At 36.4% G+C, this 23,685-nt stretch overlaps 1 protein-coding gene across 10 annotated transcripts in view; it reads right to left on the reverse strand.

Annotated features, from left to right (window-relative positions):
• Nucleotides 1-23,685, reverse strand: part of CAPRIN2 (caprin family member 2) — a 44,726-nt gene that overhangs the window by 11,899 nt on the left and 9,142 nt on the right. For 5 of the 10 annotated variants that reach the window (XM_060658016.3, XM_060658014.3, XM_060658012.3 and 2 more), the window contains exons 4-13: nt 20,022-20,108; nt 15,681-15,919; nt 14,098-14,180; nt 11,502-11,669; nt 10,435-10,478; nt 8,852-9,526; nt 6,228-6,350; nt 4,328-4,409; nt 3,257-3,312; nt 179-283 (exon numbers count right to left, since the gene is read on the reverse strand). In XM_060658016.3, the coding sequence (XP_060513999.1) occupies nt 179-283; nt 3,257-3,312; nt 4,328-4,409; nt 6,228-6,350; nt 8,852-9,526; nt 10,435-10,478; nt 11,502-11,669; nt 14,098-14,180; nt 15,681-15,919; nt 20,022-20,108 (1,662 nt within the window). The remainder of the gene's footprint in view (nt 1-178; nt 284-3,256; nt 3,313-4,327; nt 4,410-6,227; nt 6,351-8,851; nt 9,527-10,434; nt 10,479-11,501; nt 11,670-14,097; nt 14,181-15,680; nt 15,920-20,021; nt 20,109-23,685) is intronic. The other 5 variants (XM_060658017.3, XM_060658015.3, XM_060658022.3 and 2 more) reach the window with 2 other exon arrangements.

The raw sequence follows: 23,685 nt of genomic DNA on the forward strand, positions 1-23,685 counted from the left end.
TATGGCAAAGTCACAGCAAAGTTACCTGTAATTCCAGGACAATATCTACAGAAAGCAATACATTAGTCAAGTATAAATGTTAAATAATTCAACTGATCATGCCTGTAATGCATAAGGTAAGCTGGTTCTGCTATTATTTTAGACAGAAAAGAAATTAACACAATTGGCCTCTTATTACCTCAGGAGTCTCTGAGGTCATAAACTCTGTTTCAGATCCCGAAGAAGCCTGATCAGTAGTAACCAAGCAAGCATTTGAGCTACAAGTAACTGAAGAAGAAGCAGCCTAGACACAGGAAGATATAAAACATGATAAAAGGCACATTTTGTTCACTTTATATTTCTTGAGTCCTGAGCTTCATAACATGTAACTCTTACCAAGCACTCACTAGTGCCAAATACTATGCTAAACACTTTATACATATTCACGTGTTTAGTCCTAACAATAACCCTGTGAGGTAGATACAACCATCCCCATTTTATAGACAATAAGGCATAGGCAAAGATAAGTAATGGATCCAATATCACACAAAAATTAAGTTAGTGGTGAGAGTCAAACCCAAGCAGTCAGCTAAATTGCCTTTCCAGGCCTGGTCACCAAAGCTACACATCTAATCCCATCCTCATTTATCAAGATTCTTGGTCCTAGAAACCTGGGCCTCAACAGCAGATGGAACATCTGGCCCTCAACAGCAGTTCAATGGAAGCAGCTCAGGGCACATTCAACACTGTGGGCACAGCTCTGCCAGGGATCACAGTAACTGTGGTTTGGCTCTCTGTGCTCCCACTGTCTTAAAGAGGTAGGCAGAAGTACAAATAGAAATGATAAGCTTAGGGCGCCTGTGTGGCTTAGTCGGTTAAGTGTCCAACTTCGGCTCAGGTCATGATCTCATGGCTTGTGAGTTCGAGCCCCACATCGGGCTCTGTGCTGACAGCTCAGAGCCTGGAGCCTGCTTCAGATTCTGTGTCTCCCTCTCTCTCTGCTCCTCCCCCATTCACACTCTGTCTCTCTCTCCCTCAAGAATAAACATTAAGAAAGAAAGAAAGAAAGAAAGAAAGAAAGAAAGAAAGAAAGAAAGAAAGAAAGAAAGAAAGAAAATGATAAGCTCTACATAAATTACAGAGTCACCAAAATTCTAACAAAATGTTAAAGCTAATAACATAAAACAAAAACTGGAAGAAAGCAAGCACAGGAAAAACTAAGGCTGTGACAACTGTAACCAATAAAAAACTAAGAAAGTGGCTACAAAAGAATTCTATGGCACAAAGATATTAGAACATAACAGGGAGAGATCTATAAAAATCCAGCAATCACAAGGTCTGAAGTGTCCATGACATGAATCTACTCCTTTTATCTCAATCTCAGAAGCCCAAGTAATAAAATGGGTTAATTGGAAACTAATTAATGGCAACCAAATATCCAGAGCAGTTACATTTCAGTGACCTTCTAGAGAGGGTCATCATAATAGGCCACTTCTTGGGAAGGAGATGGGGACCAAGTTTTAAAAGAGGTCTTAAGAAAAAAAAATTTTAAATCCTTTTGAAATTTTATATACCTAAATAAATAGGTATAATTTAGATCCGACTAAAATATTAGAACTATTATGATACTGTAGTGTTTCTAAAACTAGGTCTTTCTTCTGGTCCTCTTTTTAAAATAACAAGACAACTGCCCAAAATAATTGGAACTGGGTATTGTGGGGACAGAAGTTTCCTGCTACAGAAAGATTTACAAATGTTAAGCTAAGACATTGATACCTGAGCTTTTGAATTTAAAAGGTTCACTTAACAACAACAACAAAAAATAAAGATAAATTCTTCACATTAGTATTTCTTTAGAAGTTATGGCAATTCTTGCTTCCAAATTACTGCTCTTTAAGCAGACCAGCTGAAAGCAGTTTTAGGTATTGGTGAGTAAACATGATGCTGGGGACCTGTGATTCCCAAACAATGCATGTGCAGATTCACCCAGGAAGCTTATTACAAATATAGATGTCTAGATAACGCCCCTGGAAATTCTGATCCACTAGGTCTAAGGTGATATCTAGATAGATATATCTTTAGGGGCACCTGGGTGGTTCAGTCAGTTAAGCCTCTGACTTCAGCTCACGTCATGATCTTGTGGTTCATGAGTTCAAGCCCTGCGTCAGGCTCTGTGCTGATGGCTTGGAGCCTGGAGCCTGCTTCTGTGTCTCCCTCTCTCTCTGCCCCTCCCCCACTTCTGCTGTCTCTCTCAAAAAAAAAAAAAAAAAAATTAAAAAAACCTTACAGATAGATATATAGATATATATACAGAGATATATATAGATACCTTTATTAAAGTGATCAAGTGCTTCTGATGCAGCCATCCACAGACCTGCCCCTGAGAACTACTAAACTAGACCAACAGCTTTTTGAAAACCTTTAACTTGTCCATTGAAAGCCTCATGTAGAACCCTAACAGCTAGAACAGGTAACATGGAACCCTTAAACCAGTGAGTAGGGTGAGGGACTCAGCTCAATAAATACATTTTGAAAACTGAGCCATACCTTATCAACTAAATATAAACCACTGTAAACAAATGGTATTTACTCAGAAGTTTTTGGACAGGAAGGCAGTAACTGTTGAGCCATCTGGTCAAAATACTTAACCTATCAGGGATGCTATTGTTAAGAAAATTGCCATAAAGTTTTCAGAGGGATCCTGATAATTTTTTTAAAGGTAATGACCAGAAAACTATCAAACCTTGTTACTTTTTTTTTTCTTGAACTTACTATTGATAGAAGTGCAATGTGGCATCAGAGATCTCAATGATCTGGTTCCTTTGTAAATCTAAGGTGTTCTGTGAAAATCAGTTCCTCAGAATGTCAACTCTTATGTGTGAAGGGAGGCAGGAGGTTAGCTAACCATGTGCTAAACAAAATTAGTATCTTTCTTTAGACTCTTGACTATGCTGCTCTGCCAAAGTGACTTAAGTAGCCAAGGGCAGAGTAAGATTCCCAGACAAGGTATCTCTGAATTCTTCAGGCTTGCTCTTTCCTTATTAAAGTCTGCCAGCCTTCTCTATTTTAACAGATGTCTTCCCCATGATCATTAGGTAACCTTTGGAGGGCCAGTTGTACTTAATCTAAAAAACTAGATATCCTTAGAACACTTTCAATAATTTAGTTAGGTATATTAGAATCAGCAAGTCTGATCTATCTTACCAAAGCAAGAGTTTCTTCCCTGAATAACAAAGAAATTAAAAATAGCAAAGAAAGATCACTTTGGAGAAGTTACCTGTAATGGCTCTTGAAGAAAATCACTTTGACTGGAAAGATTTTGTTCTGTAGATGCTGCAGAGAGTGAAATCAACAGTAAACTATTGAGGAAGGAGAAAAGTTTATGCATATCAACTGGGTGGAAACTAAAAGTTTATACTTTACAAAATAAGCCATAGCTAGAAAAACTAGGTCTCAAGGCCATCACGAATTTTCTGTGAGAGCTCTAAAGAATCAGAGAGGATTTGGGAGACACTAGTCCCATCTGTGACACTCATGATGTTTTAAGGTTAAAAGGGCAAAAGCAGCATTTCAAAGCTTCCAAAAATCTATTACTTTAAAAAATGACTAGTAATAGTAAACTGGAAGATAAAATCTAAGCTATCATGAATAGTAATCAAGTGATACACTCAAATTCCAAGTTTCAAAATAACTCTTAGCTGGGTCATATGTCTTTTCAGGTTTTTTTTTCCCCCTTTGGTCATGTATATTAATATGCTTTTCAATTATATAGTTTCGGTTTGGTTTTTTCTTGTTAATGTCTATCACTTTTGTTAATTACTCTTCATTCTCCTTACTTCATCCAGGAATTACTACACCCATCTTCTAGTTGGTGTCTGCTCACTACAACTGGACTGTGGCTTCAAATACCTCATTCCTCCCCTGAAATAAATGAGTATAGAGCAAAAAGCCTAACGTCAGGCCAGATTCAATTCTAGGTTCCGTCATTAGGTACTGTGTTAATCGATGTACTAAATATCACTGATGTAATTTCACTCATAATTGGGATCAAAAAGTTTCAATACTAGATTTATAGAGTCAAAAGGACCCCAATCACTTCAAAATTTGCAAAACCAGCTTGTGTTTCTCCATTTAACCATCTGGAGACCTTCTATAAAAGGCAAACAGGTGAGGTGAGCACACTAATGTCTTAATGGTAATTTACCCATATATAACTGATGACACATAGATACATTTAGAATTAACACAGAGACACAATTTAACCCTTAAGATATCTAGAGTAGAATTATTTGTAAGAGGTAACAAATGTTGGACCTATGCATGTTTACTCTCAGTTATGATTACATACCTACTGGGCTACCTGGAGTAGTTGAAGGCGGCTGTGACGATGGAATTGCACTTGAAGGTTTGTCAAAATCCAGAATAGATTCCTAAAGACAAGATTTTCTAAATCATGACTAGAAACAATTATTCATTTAAAAGCTATTACCATTGGGGCACCTGGGTGACTCAGTCAGTTGGGTGTCTGACTCTTGATATTGGTTCAGGTCATGATCTTACAGTTGATGAGATCAAGCCCCATGTTGGGCTCTGTGCTGATGGTGTGGAGCTTGCTTGGATTTCTCTCTCTCTGCCCTTCCTGTGTTCTCTCTCAAAAATAAATAAACTTAAAAAAAAATAAACTGTTTAAAAGCTATTACCATTGCATTACTCACAACACTGTCCATAGCTAGTAGCTATAAGAATCTAGCTAATAACTATCTCAAAATGTTGATAACTTACTCTTTATTAAAAAAAAAAAAAAGTGTTTATTATGAGAGAGAGCACTCATGAGCAGGGCAGAGGCAGAGAAAGAGGAATAGAGAGAGAATCCCAAGCAGGCTCCATGCTATCAGCGGAGCCTGATGCAGGGCTCAATCCCATAAACTGTGAGATCATGACCTAAGCCAAAATAGAGAATTGGACGCTTAACCAACTGAGCCACCCAGATACTCCAACAACTTAGTCTTCATAAGAGAAAGAGTTAAGAGTTAAAATCTAAAGTAACTGTCAAACCTTAAAATTATGTCAAGTAATTCCAAAGCTTAACTATGAAAAAAAAAAACAAAAAACTCCTGACTTAAGCTCTTAAACACAAGCATTAATTCTGTAACCTTGCTTTTATTATGTCCAACAACTGGGGGTTTAACAGTCTCATCTCAACCACTAATCTAGCTCATTCATGCTCTCTGATCTTTCATAATGAGTAACGATTCTCTCTCCCATCTGCCTATCTTAGTTTTCAAATGTTTCCAACATTTTGAATAATTAAGCTACCCTTGTAGCAATCACTTTTCATCTTCAAATAACCTAAATGGGTAAGGAATTCCCTCATAAGTAGAGGATTACAGGCTAAATAACTTGCCATGGATTTTATAGCCAGTAAATAGCAGAACCAGGATTTAAACACAAGTCTAACTCCAAAGCTCAAGATCTTTTTACTACACAAAAAGATCTTATTTGTCTACTTCCTCCTTCAATAATATTGTACTATTCTGAAATTCTGTAAGACTCTGTATGACACAATTTAGCACTTAACTATTGCCACAAGTTAAAATCTTATACAACTGGAATATAAACTCCTTGAAGGCAATAAATGTCTTAGGATTTTCTACACACAATAGCACCTACCAGAATGCCAAGCACAGAGTAGGTTCTCACAGTCTGAGTGGAAACTACCAATGATCTACAGCAGAAAATATATTTGAACACTTATACTTTTTACATGTTTAATTCATTTCATTACTCACAACAAACTTAGGAATAAGAATTATTATCCTCATTTTTCAAAAAAAGAACCAAGGCAAAGAGTAAAGTAACTTGCCTGAACTGTGAGACCTAGGAAGTGGCCAGAATTCCCATGCATTCTGAACACCAGAACCTAAGCTCTTAGCAACTTCGTTACAGGAACGCCTGGGTGGCTTAGTCAGTTAAGTGTCTGACTTTGGCTCGGGTCACATCTCACGGTTTGTGAGTTCAAGTCCTGCATCAGGCTTTGTGCTGACAGCTCAGAGCCTGGAGCCTGCTTCAGATCCTGTGTCTCCCACTCTCTCTGCCCTTCCTCTTGCTCACACCCTGTGTCTCTGCCTCTCTCTCTCTAAAAATAAACAAACATTAAAAAAAAACAAAACACTTCACTGTAATACTTCTGATTAGAAGCGAGTAGCCCCAGGAATATCATTTAAGATTCATTTAAGAATGGCTCATACTTGCATAAAGTTACAAGTTCCTTGAATCTGGGTCATCAGATCCTGCAGTTTTTCTTTCCTCAATACTGGATCCTTTGGAAGGGTCGAGGAAGAACCTACAGGCTGATGCATAGGCTTAGGCACCTACAAAATAAACCCACAATGTATAAGAGCGAAATTCACATTCAACAGCCTAATTCAGGAAACTCACCTTATCACTACATCTTAATGAAACCAGAACACATAGCAAAGCACATTTATCAGATTTATGTCAGGTAAAGAATTTCCACAACAATACAGTTTCTAAATAATTTAAGCAAACTTTATAAACACTTTTTCCCTTTCACAATACCTCTAATGGATATCTTTCTAAAACAACCTCTTTTCAAAGGGAAGACCCAGAGTAACAAAACTTCCTTGACAGAAAGTTTTTTCATTATGGACAATCAGCTGATGATATTCTTTATAAGATACCACTAACTGCAAGACACGCAAATGATTTTTTTCCCCCAGAGAAAAAGTTACTATCACCACATTCCACTTTTAAATGTCTGCTTTCAGAAACATTAAGAAGTAAATATGTATACAAACACATCCTAAGGTTGAAAAAATTCACTACTATATTTTGTTATCAGGTTAAGTATACTTTGGGGGACTAACGATGTTTATAAAGTGGTTAGTCCTCACGCTAAGTTGCTTATGAAAGCTGCATACCCTGAATGCTGACCTAATGCTGATATGGTTAACATCTTACAGCTGCCAGTGTCTGTCTCCACCAGCTCCTCTCCTCCACCTTCTAATTCACTGGGAAGTCACACAGCTAAGCTTGTCAAAAGTGTCATACAAAATAAGAGTTAATAAATCCTAAGTGAATATACGAAAGACTCTTTTAGGAGAAAAGTATTAGCGTTAGTGATTAATTTCACGTTATCTAGTCTTTTAGCTTTGAACTCTATTTTGTCCTTGACTGTACTTAGTCATGTTCTAGAAAGCTGAGATTGCAAGACAGAGAGACAGTGTACTATATAGACAAGTGTCCTCTCAGTCACTGAAAGGCCCTGCAAATTCAATATAATGCAGTCTGTACCATAAAGACAAATTAAATGAGTTTTGGCCTTTCCAACTAATTCTACATACTATCCAACATATAGCATAATATTCTGGTAAGGTAAAGGCTCAGTACTACTATACTTAATGGAATTTTAAATTTCTTAAAACAGCTTTACTGAAATATTAAATTGGGTTTTTTAAGTAAGTTTCTCAAAATAGTTGTCATATTACAATTACTGTTGTGTGATATCTGGTTAATGAAATAAGGCTATCAATCTTCTATAGGGTCAGGAAGAAGCTGAAATTGATATTAGCACTTGAAGAAAAGAGGGAAAAAGGTGAGCAAAGGGAGACAAGTAACTCTGAAGTTCTCTTCCCATAAAGCAAAACTGAAGCAGTGGCAGATTTTGTTTTTTTTTTATTTTTTTTAATGTTTATTTATTATTGAGAGACAGAGAGAGACAGCACATGAGCATGAGAGGGGCCGAGAGACGGGGAGACACAGAATCTGAAGCAGGCTCCAGGCTCTGAGCTGTCAGCACAGGGCCCGAAGCGGGGCTCGAACTAAAAAACCGTGAGATCATGACCTGAACCAAAGTCGGATGCTTAACCGACTGAGCAACCCAGGCACCCCTTTGGCAGTTTATTTATAAAAAGCAATGCTTTGATTTCTCCAAGCAAAAGTTTTTCACACTGTTAGGGGACCAAAGATTTATCAGAGAGCCTCTGGCTAAAATGGCACGAAGTGCAGGGAACACTACTAGACAGAGATGGAAAACACTAGGAAGATAAGTTCACATTTCTTAGCAAACAAGGTAGTAACAAGTTCATATTTAAATAGAAGTAAATAACTTGTAATTTAATAACCTTAATAGCAGTGTATCCAAGGCTTATTCATTATAAGCCTTCTTATCTTCTTGAAATAGGTTATCATTAACAGAATGAGGTCTTCTATTTGAACTAAATCTCATATTCCAAACTTAGTTACAGAATATTTAAAGCCTATAGTTTCCACTTCCAGAAAAATTCTCATTTTGAAACAGAAATGGAGAACTAATTCAGATCCTACCCGACCTACTACTGGAATATCTGCAACCACCATGTACCTTCTTCAAAGAGTGCAGGCTAACCTGAGTGATTACAAAGAGTGAAAGAAACTCAAGAGAATACAGAAAAATGTAACTTCTGTCAGAAAAGGTCATCCATGTGCCAGGCAGAAGATGATGAATGAAACACAGTAAAACAAGCCCCTCGTCTTGTGACATGCATTTACATTTCTCATGTGTTCACACTAAGGTCTTGTCTGAGCTATTCACTATTTTCATGTCATATCATGTCATTAAAATTTTGGCATTCAAACAATAGTTTCTAACTGTGGAAATTTCACCTCAGCTTAGGCTTAAAACACAGACTAGGTCTACTTCCAATTTCAAGGGAAAACCAATTACATGTTAAGGAGTTAAGTGAAATACTTTATACATGAATTTAACACAGATTTCGGAGATTCTTTTTAAAGAGGACTAAAAAGTTATGACTACCACCAGTCCTTACTTATGCCTACATTGACCAGAGCAGACTGATAAAAACAAACTCACATCTTTGGGTTCAGTATTAAACTTCCTGGGCAGGAGCTGGTCATTTGGTATGAGGCTTGCTGGAGCTACCCCCCAGGACTTTGGAGAAATCTGTGATTGTGGTGTTAAAGGGCGTTTTTGACTCTCAACATTATTTTCCCAGGATTTTGGAGTCTCTGGCTGTCTTGCATCCTGGTCTTCACACATGGGAGTGGCCCATGACTTGGTGACGTCCTGTTCATTCTGCACAGAAGGTGTCCAAGACTTTGGAGATTGCTTCTTTGGATCCTGTTCTTTCTGCAGCTGAACTGGCCAAGGTTTTGGTGTCTCCTGCTTCTTCTGTTCTTCTTGAGTATATCCTGTTTTGGATTTAGGAGTTTCTTGCTTCCACTGGCTAGGAGCTGGCTTAGGTTTAGAGACATCCTGCTTCTTCTGCTCTTCCTGCAGAGTAGACCTGAGTTTTGGATCTTGTTTCCTCTGTTCTAAGGAAACTGCAGGCTTTGATACCTCCTGGTGCTTAACAGAAGGCTCCCAAGACTTGAAGGATTCCTGTTTCTTCTCCTGACCATCGGGTTCAGTAAGCATATCCCAACATTTGGGGAGATTTGGTTTTCTAGCATAATCTGCTTCCCAAGATTGCTCTTCATCTTGTTTGCTTGAATAATCTACTTCTGTCATGTAACGTCTGTTAAGAAACTAGACCAGAGGAAAATACGTGCTTGAGTCACAAGATTTATAAAAGACCTTGAGAGACCTTGAGGGGAACACTGAACTCTATTAGTATTCCTATGTCCATTGGTCTGAGTCACTATACTAAACTAACAGGAAATTTCTGTCCTTATCCTACTTGAAAAGACCATCCTATGTTTTTGTCCATTCCTTTTCCCTCAGTTAACAGAAATACAACCTTTGATACTTCAACAGTAGCAATGTATACTTGACCCACCTAAGAACTGCACATCACCGTGCCACGTTTGCTTGACTCAGGCTCTTTGACCAAGGTTATTCTGCCTCTGCCAACCTTAGACCACTCTACTACCCGACTCCCTAAAATGTTAAGGCAGAGGATATAGTTCAACTACACACATTTACACTATTTAACCTTAAGCCTTATGTTTCCTGAATTAGCAGCCTTTTCTTTATTTCTCTATCAGTCATACTGTGACTTTGACTCTTTGGTTTTTTTCAGCTTCCATGAATTTCAATGTCACTTCAAAAAGAGAACAAACACTTTATTACCAACGTGAGTAAGTTCTAACGAGAGCAAAATCCTACCCATCTTTAAAGGGCCAAGAACAGTAGCTAACACTTGAGCAGTTTACTGTGCACCAGGTCAAATTCAAATTCTAAGTAATTTAGAATTTGACTCCTTTCATCCTCACAAGATGCCTCATAAGGCAGGCATTACTATTATCCCTATTCTATATACATGAGGAGAGCAGACACAGCTGGGCTAGACATCGTAGCCAAAGTCACTAAGCTCATAAGCTACAAAACTAGGATTCAAGTTTAAGAAACCTAGTTCCAGAGCCTCAGCTCCTAAATGCAACACAATACAAAAGTCTCAAAAGCCAAAATCAGCAAATTACCTTTCAGAAACTTACCTCTTGTGGTTGTATCTCTGGCTGTGCAAGTTCCATAAGAGACTCTGAAAAGATAAAAGGAGTATTAAGCAAATACTAAACTACATTTTTAGACTTATTACAACTGTAATTCATTCTAGTAACATATTTAAAAAAAAGGGACAGTACAATGAAATATATTAATGGCAGGAGTAATTCTCACTATTGCTTGTTGGTCAAAAGCACGTGGTCTGAGACTAGCTAAAGCTAGTAGTTCTCCTTATATGACACTTTTCTAAAGTCAAGTTGCAGTTAAAAACTGATTGAAAATAAGACTATCTCCTCTTACACACAAATACAGCTTCTTTCAAGTTGAAATTATACCTCTAGTCCCATGGCGTAAAAATTAGTCATTGAAACAGGCCTTAAAGGTCTCCTACGAGCCAGTTTAAGGTTGGAAGGTAGTAAGGGAATGGAAACCCTAAAGCATTAGACTAAGTGTTAAGAACTAATAGAAAGTAGACATAAGAAATGACTTGAATCATGCTAGTAGTGGCCACTGGAACTCTGCCTTCTCTACCCCCATAGAGATGACTTTTTTTTAATAAATTGAGCTTCCACAGACAGGAGCAAAACTGTCATTCACTCAAAATATTTCTTCCCTTAAGAAAGGTGGAATTTTGAAAAGTACATTTACTGATTTTGGCAAACATTTTCCAAATATGTTAACCTTAGATTATTTATATTCTCATTCTACTACCATATTGGATTCTACCATAAACATTTTAAGTGACAATTTTAAATGGAATTATCCTACTAACAATTTAACAAAGAGGTTCATTCAAATTCCATAAGGGCCTCATTTCAGCAGGGTATTCTCTTGTAACAAAGGATAACCTATGTTTCTGTTAGCATTCATTCTGTAAATCACAGTAATAAAACCTAGAGACCTATTCTAAACCTAAGTTTATCCTGCAGCAAGTAAAGATTTCCATGCGTGTAGAAATTAACAAATTAAAATAAGGCAATCCTTTTACAATGATTTCACTTATTCTGTGTAAATATTAAAAATGCAACTACTATAAAGAATTTCCGAGATCACAACAAACCTGACTCTTTGACAGATTCAGTTTTCAATAATTGTTTTTTCTTCTCTGATTTTATTAGCATTTCTTCCTCCAATGATACTTCTTTCTCCTTAGCATTTTTTGGGACTGGGATACTTTCAAAATAGCCTGAGTTCAGCAATTTAGACAGCAGATCTTTCATGTGTTTGTCTAAGAAAGAGTGATTAAGACTTAGTTATCACATAACCTAATAGTTCACGGAAAATTATTTAGAATAGAAATCCTAATATAATTTTATCCTAGTTACAGTATGTCAACACCCCACATTGGGGGGATTCAAAGAACTGGTCAGTATCATGAACAGCAAATGTGCAAGCCATATTTCTGTCATGCTGAATCAATATAAATTTTAAAGATCAGAATCCCAAAGTTTAGCAAGTCACTTAAGTTTCTCTGGGCCTCCATTTCCACCATTTGAAAAACGGCTAAAATCAGAGACCCTAATCAAAGGCTATGTTACAAAAGCACACATCTGTTCCCTGAACTGAGAGAAAAGCCATTTTTCCTATCTGTCCCAAAGACATCACAACTAGCAATTATTCTACCTTCCAAGTAATTAAGGCTTTATAGAAGTAAAAGTTCCTCAAACATAACCATTAGAAAACCCTATCTTGGACGATCTCTAAAGGATTTTTAAACTCCAAAATCCCATGATAAAGATTTTACTCTTGAATTATGCTGTGACTCTTAGCATATCACCATTTGAGCATATCACCATTTGATGAACAAGAAAAATCTTAAAATGATGTTAAAGTAGCTGCACCATAAACAGATCTAAAGTCTATTTCACTTTTAATATCCCCTAAAAACATAATTCCCAAATTACGTTTGGGTGCCCATACTTGATTTGGGTCTATTATTCCTTTCATAGGAGTACTATGACAGGTTTTTAGTATTTTTTTTTTTAATATTCACTTATTTTTGATAGAGAGACAGAGCACGAGCAGGGCAGGGGCAGAGAGAGGGAGACACAGAAATCGAAGCGGGCTCCACTTACAAACCATGAGATCATGATGCAAGCTGAAGTCAGACGCTTAACCAATTGAGCCACCCAGCCGCCCTGTTTATTATTTTTTTAATAAACTTTGAGATATAATTTTAGTTCATTCATTTTAGTTCAGTCATTTTAAGTGTACAGTTTTAGTAGATACATAGTCATGTTACTTCCACCAGAACCATGATATAAAACATTTTCATCAAAAGTTCCCTCGTGTCCCTTTTATATCAATCCCCTCCTCCCACTCCCTGGCAACAACTGACCTGCTATCATTCTAGTTATGTCTTTTCTAAAATTCCATATAAATGGGATCATATAATAAGTATCACTTTTTTTGGTCTGGCTTCTTTCACTCAGCATAATTATTTTGAGATTCATCCATGTTGTTGCATGTATCAACAGTTTATCCTTTCTTTATTCCTGAGTAGATTCTATTGTATGAACATACCATATTTTGTTTATCAATTATCAGTTGATGTACATCTAAGTTGTGTTCAGTTTGGGGCTATCATGAATGAAGCTGGTATGAACATTCATGTCAAGTACTTACGTGAACATGTGTTTATAATTCTCTTGGGTACTTGCCGTATAATCGCTTGGTCATTTGGTAAGCATTCACTTGTAAGAAACTGTCAAACTATGTCTCAAAGTTATTTGTATCATTTCGCATTCTAACCAAGAAAAAAATTTCTATAATTTAAACTTGAAAGGACATAGAAATTTTGAAAGCATTATACTACAAATATATTTCCAAAAAAGGAAGCATTCACTACTAACAAAAATGTTTACCAGCTTGTAATGTTCTCATTATCCTAAGCTAGTACACAAAACTATGTACTTAATGTTCATTTGTACTTGGTCATTTGGCTGAAGTCTATTTAGGAAGCCAAAAGACTCTTTCTCTCCAGATCATTTCCAGATTGACAGACAACAATGCTTCAAAAGACTATGTAGCCAAGCCATCCCCATTTTCTTAGGCAGGTCCGATACATAACAATGTATGTATTTAAGATTCTTAAATAGAACTAGTACGGTACTGCTATGCAGAGAACTGAACCCCAAAATGGTCAAGCCGGTGTTGAAGCCAGCACTAGTCTTTAGCTCTTATTCTCAAATCATAGTGACTTGCCACTTAAAAACTCTCCCTAGGTTCCATTTAGTGAGTATGATTATACAGTAGCTGCTTTTTTTTTTTTTTTTTTAATTTTTAACGTTTATTTATTTTTGAGACAGAGACAGAGCATGAACAGGGGAGGGGCAGAGAGAGAGGGAGACACAGAATCTGAAACAGGCTCCAGGCTCTGAGCTGTCAGCACAGAGCCCGACGTGGGGCTCGAACTCACAGACCGCGAGATCATGACCTGAGCGGAAGTCGGACGCTTAACCGACCAAGCCACCCAGGTGCCCCCACAGTAGCTGCTTTTAACCAAACTAAACAGAGATCTTTTTCCCTATGAATATAGCATTGTCAGACATGTAAGTTCTAATGAACTGACACAGTTTCAGCCCTCAATATCATACTAAACTTCTAAACATAAAGTCTAGTATTTAGTGCATAAGTCCAGAGTAGAGAAAACTCACATGTCGTTCCTACCACTGCTTTTTCACTACCTTCCAAAAGGTCCCAAAAGTACAAGGATGACTGCTCCATCTGGTCTTCAACACTGACAAGGAAAAGCAGAGCAGAACGAAGTAGCTTTAGAGGTACACACATATACATGTGGAGCAGTACAACTTACATGGTAGAACTCGTCAACAATCAGGACATTCAAGGTTAATTTTGTCTTTTTACTCTCTCAAAAAGTTAAAATTTTGTAAAAGATGACTAAATGCCTATTTATGGATATCAAACATAAGCATTTTCTCTTAAAAACAACTAAAATATTGTACCAAATAGACCCACTAAGGAACAGACCAAAAAGAGTTTGAGGCTGTCAATGCAGTGTCATTAATTATCAAGTGTATGTCCTAGAAGGAAGAACAGTGGAATGGCAATATTAAGAGATGCATTTGACTTTAAAGAGAGCAGCTTATTTTTCAAATTATGTTTCACTTACACATATTAAAGTAAGCTACACTCCCTAAATTCATCAAAGTGAAGAGAAGGAAACAACCACATAGGTGATGATGATGGACTACACTATCAGAATGGGAATTAAAAAAAAATACATATGACTATAGAGATAATTGAGAGTTTTATTAGATTTTTTTCCTGATATAGGGCTGATTTCCAGTAATTGTTGAAATCTGACTCTGCTTTAGCATGGCCAAAGACACAACATTGGAAGGACCCATATCTAACAAAGCAGAAGCACAGAGATCTACTCATTAGATGATTTCCCCCATCAAAGCAAAAACAGCAAACGGATAACTGGGAAAAACTAGGTAACCTCAAGTTGCTGGGTTTGTATTTGAAATTATCAGATTTGCTTCTCAGTATTTATTCACAGTATAAGAAGACCACCAAATAATTCTCACTTTGAAAGTTTGTTTTAATTTTTTTTTTAATGTTTTTTATTTATTTTTGAGACAGAGAGAGACAGAGCATGAACGGGGGAGGGGCAGAGAGAGAGAGAGAGGGAGACACAGAATCGGAAGCAGGCTCCAGGCTCTGAGCCATCAGCCCAGAGCCTGACGTGGGGCTCGAACTCATGGACCGCGAGATCGTGACCTGAGCTGAAGTCGGACGCTTAACCGACTGAGCCACCCAGGCGTCCCTATCTCACTTTGAAAGTTTAATGATACTGGCCAAGTTAAATTTTATTAACCTCCACTTAAGTACAGCAGTAGTAAGAAGGCAAAGACTCTCAGGTAATACAATAGCCTGAGACAATTACAAAAAAACCTTTAAGCATATACATAATTAATACTTGTATAGGGGCAAAACTTGATGAGACATCATTTTTAAAATCAATGTTACAATAAAAAAAGCACATTAATGAGATCATTCAAATTGACTTCCCTTCTAGATAGCCTATCAACCCTATCACAGTCTGGTCTGGCCAATGTTTCCCATTGTGAATCACAATAATGTTTTCTTAATTATTATATACATGTGTGTGTACATGTGTGTGTATGTATAAATACTATAAAATATATAAAACTAAAAAACTAGGCTAAAATGTTATGTGTTCTCTTTTAGGAAAATATTTTCTTCGGCTTACCTCAGACTTTCATTTCTTTCAGGGCAGGTCAGTTTTGAAAATTTAATGAGGTAGTCAAGTTCTTTTAAAGGCAAATACACTGCACCATTCAAGCCCCCTTTGAAATCCTTCTGTACGTGTTCCTGTGTCAAGTTCTGTAATACATACTGAACTTGAAGTATAGTACGAAGCTTTTTCTTCTCAGCCTCGAGCTTTAGCATGTGTTCCCTTCTCTGGGCCTTCTTCTGCGCTTTAAGTAGCTGTTAAAAAAAAATTCTAATTAAAACTGGCAACTTTCTACCATCTCATATTAGCAATTCATAGTGCACAAAAATCTAATGCCAAAGAGCTGAGATTAGATGATGAATCTTATTTTATATATATATGTATATATATGTATGTATGTGCATATATATATATATATATATATGTATGTATATATATATATATGCACACACATATATACATATATAACAGTGACTGTGAAATTGACAGGTTCATTTATCCCCTTTTCTTTTTCAGTTGAGGAAGGGACTGAGTAATAAACTAGTATGTCTCAGGTAACCAAAGCTAAGAAAGTCAAAATATCTGACTCCCAACACCAAGCTATATCTAGTACCTCTGATATCACTATGATAAGCAATAAGTACCTATCACTGATGCACATATTAATCCCCAAATTTAACTTTTCCATATTTATGTATATAAGCCTTTTTAAGCCAAAGATTTTAAGAAAATGCTCCAGTTTAGTTTTGAAGTTTTTGTTTTTGCTTTTTAAATTCTTGTTGCAGGGGAAGAGTATTTAAACTAAAAAGGTCAATTTTCAACCAAAGAATACTGGCTAAAGCATAAGGAATTGAAAACCAAACAGAAATAAAATGTCTTACCAATGTAATGCTAAAATACATACACAGCAAATAGTTTTGTTTTTGTTTTTTTAAGTAAAACTAAGATATTTTCACAATAGTTTGTCAGTCTGGATGGAGTTGTATTTTTCAATATTTAGCTGACAAAACATATAGTTAGCAGAACATAAATTTCCCCTCAAATAAATGTGTATGTAGATTGAGCAAACTGAATCTACTCTAAAGCTCAGAACTATAATACCTTAAAGTCTGACATAACACATGGGTCCCAGAAGTGGCTTCCCATTTATAAAATACCAATCAATAAAAAGTACCATCTATTTCCAGTAAGAAACCTAAAAGGTCTTTTCTCCCCATAGTTGCTTTTCTGATTGTAATGTTTCCATCATACTGGACATTTTCCAAGTATGAAGATTAAGAGAATAAAACAAAAATCTAAAAGAGTTTTCCTATATGCAAGTTAAAGTACTTTGATACACCATCATATTTAGGACTCTACAAAAGACATGTTCATAAATCCTAATAGATTAAGAAGGGGGGAATCTCTGGAAAAGATTCATTAAGGCATTATTAATTCCTTTCTAGGAGGTATGAAGATCACTTAATGAATTTAACTTGTGCCACTATCAGGGACAAGAGATCATAGGTGAAGGTAAAATTTCAAGAATGAGAAATGGACTGGCTGGAGTTTACAAGGGCAAGGATACTTTCAGGACAGCAAAGGCTCAGAAAAGCTTTTACCAAGATCTCAATATGGACTTACACCAATAACATTTACCAAAACTACATTATCCTCAGTTTCTGTTTGAGGACGATGGAGAATAGAGGTGGCAATTCTAGCTCTCCAAAACAGTGGGATTCTCTTGGACGGTTTCATGATGGTACAGAGAAAGGCAACTGACAAACTTATATCCCAGGATTAACGCAGATCTGTCTTTAGCCATTCCCAAGGCTGGATTAAGTGTTTTTATGGGCTTAAGACACCCTGAACTCCCCCTATCAAAGTACCTATTACATTAAAAGGCTATCTTTTTATTTACCTGCATCCCCATAGGTTTCAGCTTTGTGATGACTAGATCTCTGTTGTTTACCAATATATCACTAATGCCCAAAATAAAGCCTGACAGATGACTATCACGTATCAAGTAAGAAAGTACACTGTCTCCTAGATCATAATCAGAAAACTACTGACAACACCCTATTTCTCCTTATGTATATAGAAACTAAGAAGTCAGGTTACATTTTCCTCTCTTCTACCAGTTGAGGACTGGTTTGTAAAGAAGCAGAAGATACAGGCACCTGGGTGGCTCTGTCAGTTGAGCTTCTGACTTCACCTCAGGTCATAATCTCACAGTTCATGTTGGGTGAGCTCCAGGCCCACTTCTCTCTCTCTCCCTCTCTCTCTGCACATCGCTCACTTGCACCCACTTTCTCTCTCAAAAAAAAAAAAAAAAAAAAAAGCGGGGGTGGCAGAAGATATGAAGTCAACCACTATCAACAAATCACACTGAATAATAAAATTTATTTTTGATCCCTGTCTTAGAATAATAAATCCCCACCAAGGGAAAGAGCTTATGTCATGAAGACAAAGAGAGATATAATTGAGATGAACAGAAAGGCTTCCAACTTTAGTTTGTAAGTAAAGAAAATGTTACACACTATAAAACTGACTCTCATTAAAAGAGGTTTGACAAAAGAAAGGCTTTAATAAAAGGAAACTCAAAAAATTAGTAGGCTGGAAGGTATTTGGCAAGCACCTTTGGGGTCTTTATTCATTAAGGCATGTTCCAAAGTACCTTAATATCTCACCTAAAGTGAAAGTAAATCCACAGTACAAATTAGAAAAAATAACCTCATGGATAGCAACAAAATTTGGTGGATTGGTAACTACCTCTAGACAACAGCAGTGGAAAAGCATGTAAATAGATAGATACTATATACTTGTATAAAGAACACAATTTTTAGAGATAAAGAGTAGTTAGGGTCCTACCCTCACTCTACCACTTACTGACTATATGATTTTGAAGAAGTTCCTTTTGTTCTGAGCATTGGATTCCTTATCTGTAAAATGGGGCTTATATACATCTATTTCCTGGATTGCTGTAAAAATCAAGTTGACTTACAGAAGTACCTGGCACTTGGAAGGTGTTTAAAAAAAGATTTAAATATAAAAAGAAGGATAAAAGAAACAAAACATACTTTGAAAAAATAAACACCTGAATGAAAAACTAAAATTATCAAATAATTTTGAGTAAAAAAAGTTAATAGAAAATTTTAAGTATTATAGAAGTATACTTCCAAACATCCAACCAGAAAGAAGATATGAAATATCTTTTTATAGTAAAGTGGGTCAAAACTAAATAAATTTAACAAATGGGGGAGTGATTAATCATAAGGAAAAAAATCAATTTAAAAGTATCTAAAATAGCCTAGAAATATTTAACAACTGTGAAATTCACAGAAAGCACTAAAATTAAGTGATAAATGAGTAAACATGAGTTAAAATATACTATGGTTGACAAAAAGAGCTCATGTCATCTTAGAGTTGCATTAACAGAATTTTCTAGAAAACAGAAGATAATGGCTCTATACTAGGCTATTTCAGATTTACACACTACCTTTTAAGAGTTAAGTAAGTCAAACATCCAGAGAAAGCAATGATATTATAAAAAGATGATAGATGTCCTCAGCCTAGAAATGATGTGTTGGGTTTGTTTGTTTTTGGAGGTTTTTTGATGCCAGAGGAATGGAGAAGAGAATTTTAGTTCACTATACAAGAAGATACCCAAAAAGTGAAAGAGACTATTTTATGAAGCATACTCCCCATCCCAGAAATGAATTTACAAAAATATTTCTTAATTGTTAAAAGATGATCTTTAAAGGGCCTTCTAATACAATTCTAAAACAGGGAAGAATACTTCATTAGTGAATGCTTAAGGCTTCATATTAATTACTGACTAAATCTGTCAGAGACAGAAGTTTGGACTGCCAACATAGAGACCCTAACAAGCTGTGAAACCAGACTTAACTCTATTTACCATGAATCACAAATCTTCCTGGTAATAACTGCCATGGTCTCAAGAAAAAGAGTCTACCAATTCTGTTTCTTTATACGTTAAATAATGCTAAACTTACAAGCCTGTGTTATACAAATTTACAAGCCTATATTCTAAAAAATCTTTTGTAAACTGTGTCCATCAAAATAGTTTTTATTCCCCTTCTCAATGATTTCTAAAACTCCACAGTGAATACCCATTGGACAACTAATACTTTATTCACAGTGTCTCATATTCGGACACCATTTGTGCTCTCTTGAGACTCCAGAAACCTGAAAACACTAGTTCTTCAATAGCTATTGTCAACCCCCTCACCCCCAATAAAATATCAGCAGGAATGAGATGGATGGTAATAACTGAACACCATTAATGAACACTAATATTTTCTTCCAGATCCGTGGCTAAAGTGGTTTCAGGAATAGCAAAGAAAACGTACTCACATCTTGGCTCAGTCCAGAAAAGGTTTTCTGAAGTTCCTTGGCAAATTCTAAGTTATGTAAAACTTCTTCATATTTCTCCACCGCTTCCTACCAAATAGGATAAGAAAACATCAATTCTGTTAACTTCTAAATATAAATATGTCAAAATAAGTGTTCCTATAAAAAGAGTAGAAAAGACTTAAGACTTTATGGACTAGCCATACTCAAAAAATGTAGGAAGAGAGAGCATTTAATAGAAGTTATATAAATTTTAAGATTCAATTTTTATGCTAGAAATCTGAGCCATAACAACAGACTTGAGTTCCTAACTATGAAGTGTACAGTATAAGATCAGAGAGACCTGTGTTTTTTTTCTTTTTTTAATGTTTATTTGTGAGAGACAGACAGAGAGAGACAGAGCGTGAGCAGGGAAGGGTCAGAGAGAGAGAGAGAAACAGAATCAGAAGCAGGCTCCAGGCTCTGAGCTGTCAGCACAGAGCCCGATGTGGGGCTTGAACACATGAACCATGAGATCATGACCTGAGTCAAAGTTGGACACTTAACTGACTAAGCCACCCACGCGCCCCAGACTTGTGGTTTTTAAAAAATCTTTTTAATGTTTTATTTTACTTTTGAGAGAGAGAGACACACACACAGAACATGAGTGGGGGAGAGGCAGACACAGAATCCGAAGCAGGCTCCAGACTCTGAGCTGTCAGCACAGAGCCCCAATGTAGGGCTCGAACTCACAGACTGCAAGATCATGACCAAAAGTCGGACGTTTTACCGACTGAGCCACCCAGGCACCCCTAGAGCCTGTGGTTTTCAAGAGCAATGAGCCAATAGTATTCCTCTGTCAATATTCATTCACTACTCAAATATAGTACACAAGTAGCAGAATGAGGATCACAAATAAGCAACTTCAAGAAATTTATACTATGGTAGAAAAGACTTGTAAACAATTACCTATAACAGACAAAATTAAGTATTATAACAAAAATATTGTAAAATGTTTAATGTTTATTTATTTTTGAGAGAGAGAGAAAGAGCGAGCATGAGTGGAGAAGGAGCAGAGAGAGAGGGAGACACAGAATCTGAAGCAGGCTCCAGGCTCTGAGCTGGCAGCACAGAGCCCGATGTGGGACTGAAACCCATGAGCAGCAAGATCATGACCTGAGCCAAAGTCAGACACTAAACAGACTAAGCCACCCAGGAGCCCCCACATTGTAAATTTTTTTAAGTAGGTTCCATGCCAGGCATGGAACCCAACACAGGGCTTGAACTCATGACCCTGAGATCAAGACCTGAACTGACTGAGCCACCCAGACACCCCCAAAATATTGGAAATTCAAGGGGCATTTTTTTTTTTTAAGATTTCACAGATTAACAAAGTTGGTAATTAGGAAAGGCATAGACTTTTTTTTAATGGGACTTTAATCTGTTTGGAAAAACAAAAGGCTAATATGAAACAAACCAAGGTGGGAAACTTGTCTAACCACATAAAGATATACAGTATTTTAAAGTCTCCATATTTAAAGTAATATAGTATCCCACTTCTAGTACCTACCCAAAAGAAATGAAAACATATATCCACATAAAGACTTACATGCAAATTTGTATGGCAGCATATTCATTATGGCCCCAAATAAAAACAATCCAAATATCCAGCAATTGGTAAATAAACAAAATGTGGTACAATCATTCAAAGGAACACTCGTCAGCAATAAAAAGGAATGAATTAATGATACATACTACACCAAGGATGAACCTCAAAAACATAATCATAACTCGAAGAAGCCATATGGGAAAGACTATCTTATGTGACATATCCAGAAAAGACAAACTTATAGAGATAGAAAGCAAATAAGGAGACAAAAAGGAATTTGGAAGGGTTACGGAAATGTTTGAAAACTAGATTGTCATGGAAGCTGCATAACTCTACGAATTGACTATAAATCATTGTCTTATGTACTTAAAATGGGTTAATTTTATGATCTATATATGATACTTCAAAAAAGCTGTTTTAAAAACAGTGTGATAACATAAGCTTTTACAAAAGTATAGAGTCTACCTATATACTGCTATATAACTATGTACTACCAGCATTAGCATAAATTAGTATAATAATTTTGGAAAAGTTTGGCATTTTTACCTATGAAGTTAACTATGGGCATACCGTACAGCCCATGATAGGTAATTTTTCAGGTGCACCCTGAAAAATTTCACACTTGTGTCTCAATAACACATATAAGATTGTTCTAAGTAGGACATCATCTACTCACAAACTACTACTAAGTAGAGTAAAACAAATAAAATATAACTACTTTCCTTAATATAAAAATCCTAAACATAATGAGTGAAAAAGACAAACTGCAGAACACAGTATGATAACATTTATTATAAGGTACGAAAAAGCAACTCTAACAGATTCAAGGGCAACAAACAAGTGCTATTAAAATAAAGCAAGGAAATGGCAGTGGGCAGCTCAGGGTCAGGTTATAGTAAAGACAAAGAACTGGGAAGGAGCTTTGGTGGTGTTGGTAATGTACTACTGGAGTTGAATGGTGGATTCTGATGCTTGCTTTATTATGCAGTATAACCTAGAAGCGACACTTAGTTGCAGCTGTATTATTTCATAATAAAAAAGACGAAGAGGTATTCCAACTATAGAACCTTGCACAGATAACACAATCATAGTATACAGCCCTCAGAGGTATATAAAACCAGAAGGGAATACTCCCTCATATTTACTCCCAAATGGTATTAACTTTAATTCAAGAAAAGCAGCATCAAATGGGAACTACCTTAACTTCCCATCATCCAATGTGAATACATCCTTTCTTCCTTCCTTTTTTTGCTTACTGGAGGAAATATCCTTCTACCTTCTATCCTTTTCAATTACGTCTTCATAAAAAATCTTACTCTATGATTCCCTTTTAAAAATCTTGAATTTCTCACTCTCTGTTGATGCTTAAACTAGTACTTAACAAGTTCAAGTCTTGGGAGCCTGGGTGGCTCAGTTGTTAAGCATATGACTTTGGCTCAAGTCATGATCTCACAGTTTGTGAGTTCGAGTCCCACATCAGGTGAGCTCAAGCTCTGCTTCAGGTGAACACAAGCCCTGCTTCTGGTAAAACACGAGCCCCAGGTGAGCCCCACTTCTCTCTGTATATCTCTCTGTCCCTTGTGGGATTCTCTGTCTGTCGCTCACTTGTGCCCTCTCTCTCAAAAACATAAATATAAATAAATATAATATATAAATAAATACAAGTTCAAGTCTCCCCCAACCTAAATAAGAAAAATAAGCGCCTTTCTGGCAACCCCCTCCTTTCAGTCTCAAAGTTTCAAAAATGGCTACACAGTCTCCATTTCCTCTTCAGCCCTTATCAACCCGGATTTTGTTTCCATCATTCCACCAGAACTATCCTGGCTAAAGTAAGCATGTCAATACCACCTTTTAAATCCATAGATCTTTTATAACTCTCATTCTGGTTTCTCAGAAGACTTCCACACAAAAGCACCTTCTGGCTCTACAAACATCTCTTTGTTTTTAATAACACTAAACTTCCATTTTTCTCCCATTTCTCCAGCTTTTTACTTACCAGTAATTTTTCCATAAACTTCTCTCACCCCAGTTTTTAGCATTTACAAAATAAACAGGACCTACATCACAGAGATGTTGGCC

This window comes from Panthera onca, chromosome B4, assembly GCF_046562875.1.
Source record: "Panthera onca isolate mPanOnc1 chromosome B4, mPanOnc1 haplotype 2, whole genome shotgun sequence".
Classification (NCBI taxonomy): Eukaryota; Metazoa; Chordata; class Mammalia; order Carnivora; family Felidae; genus Panthera; species Panthera onca.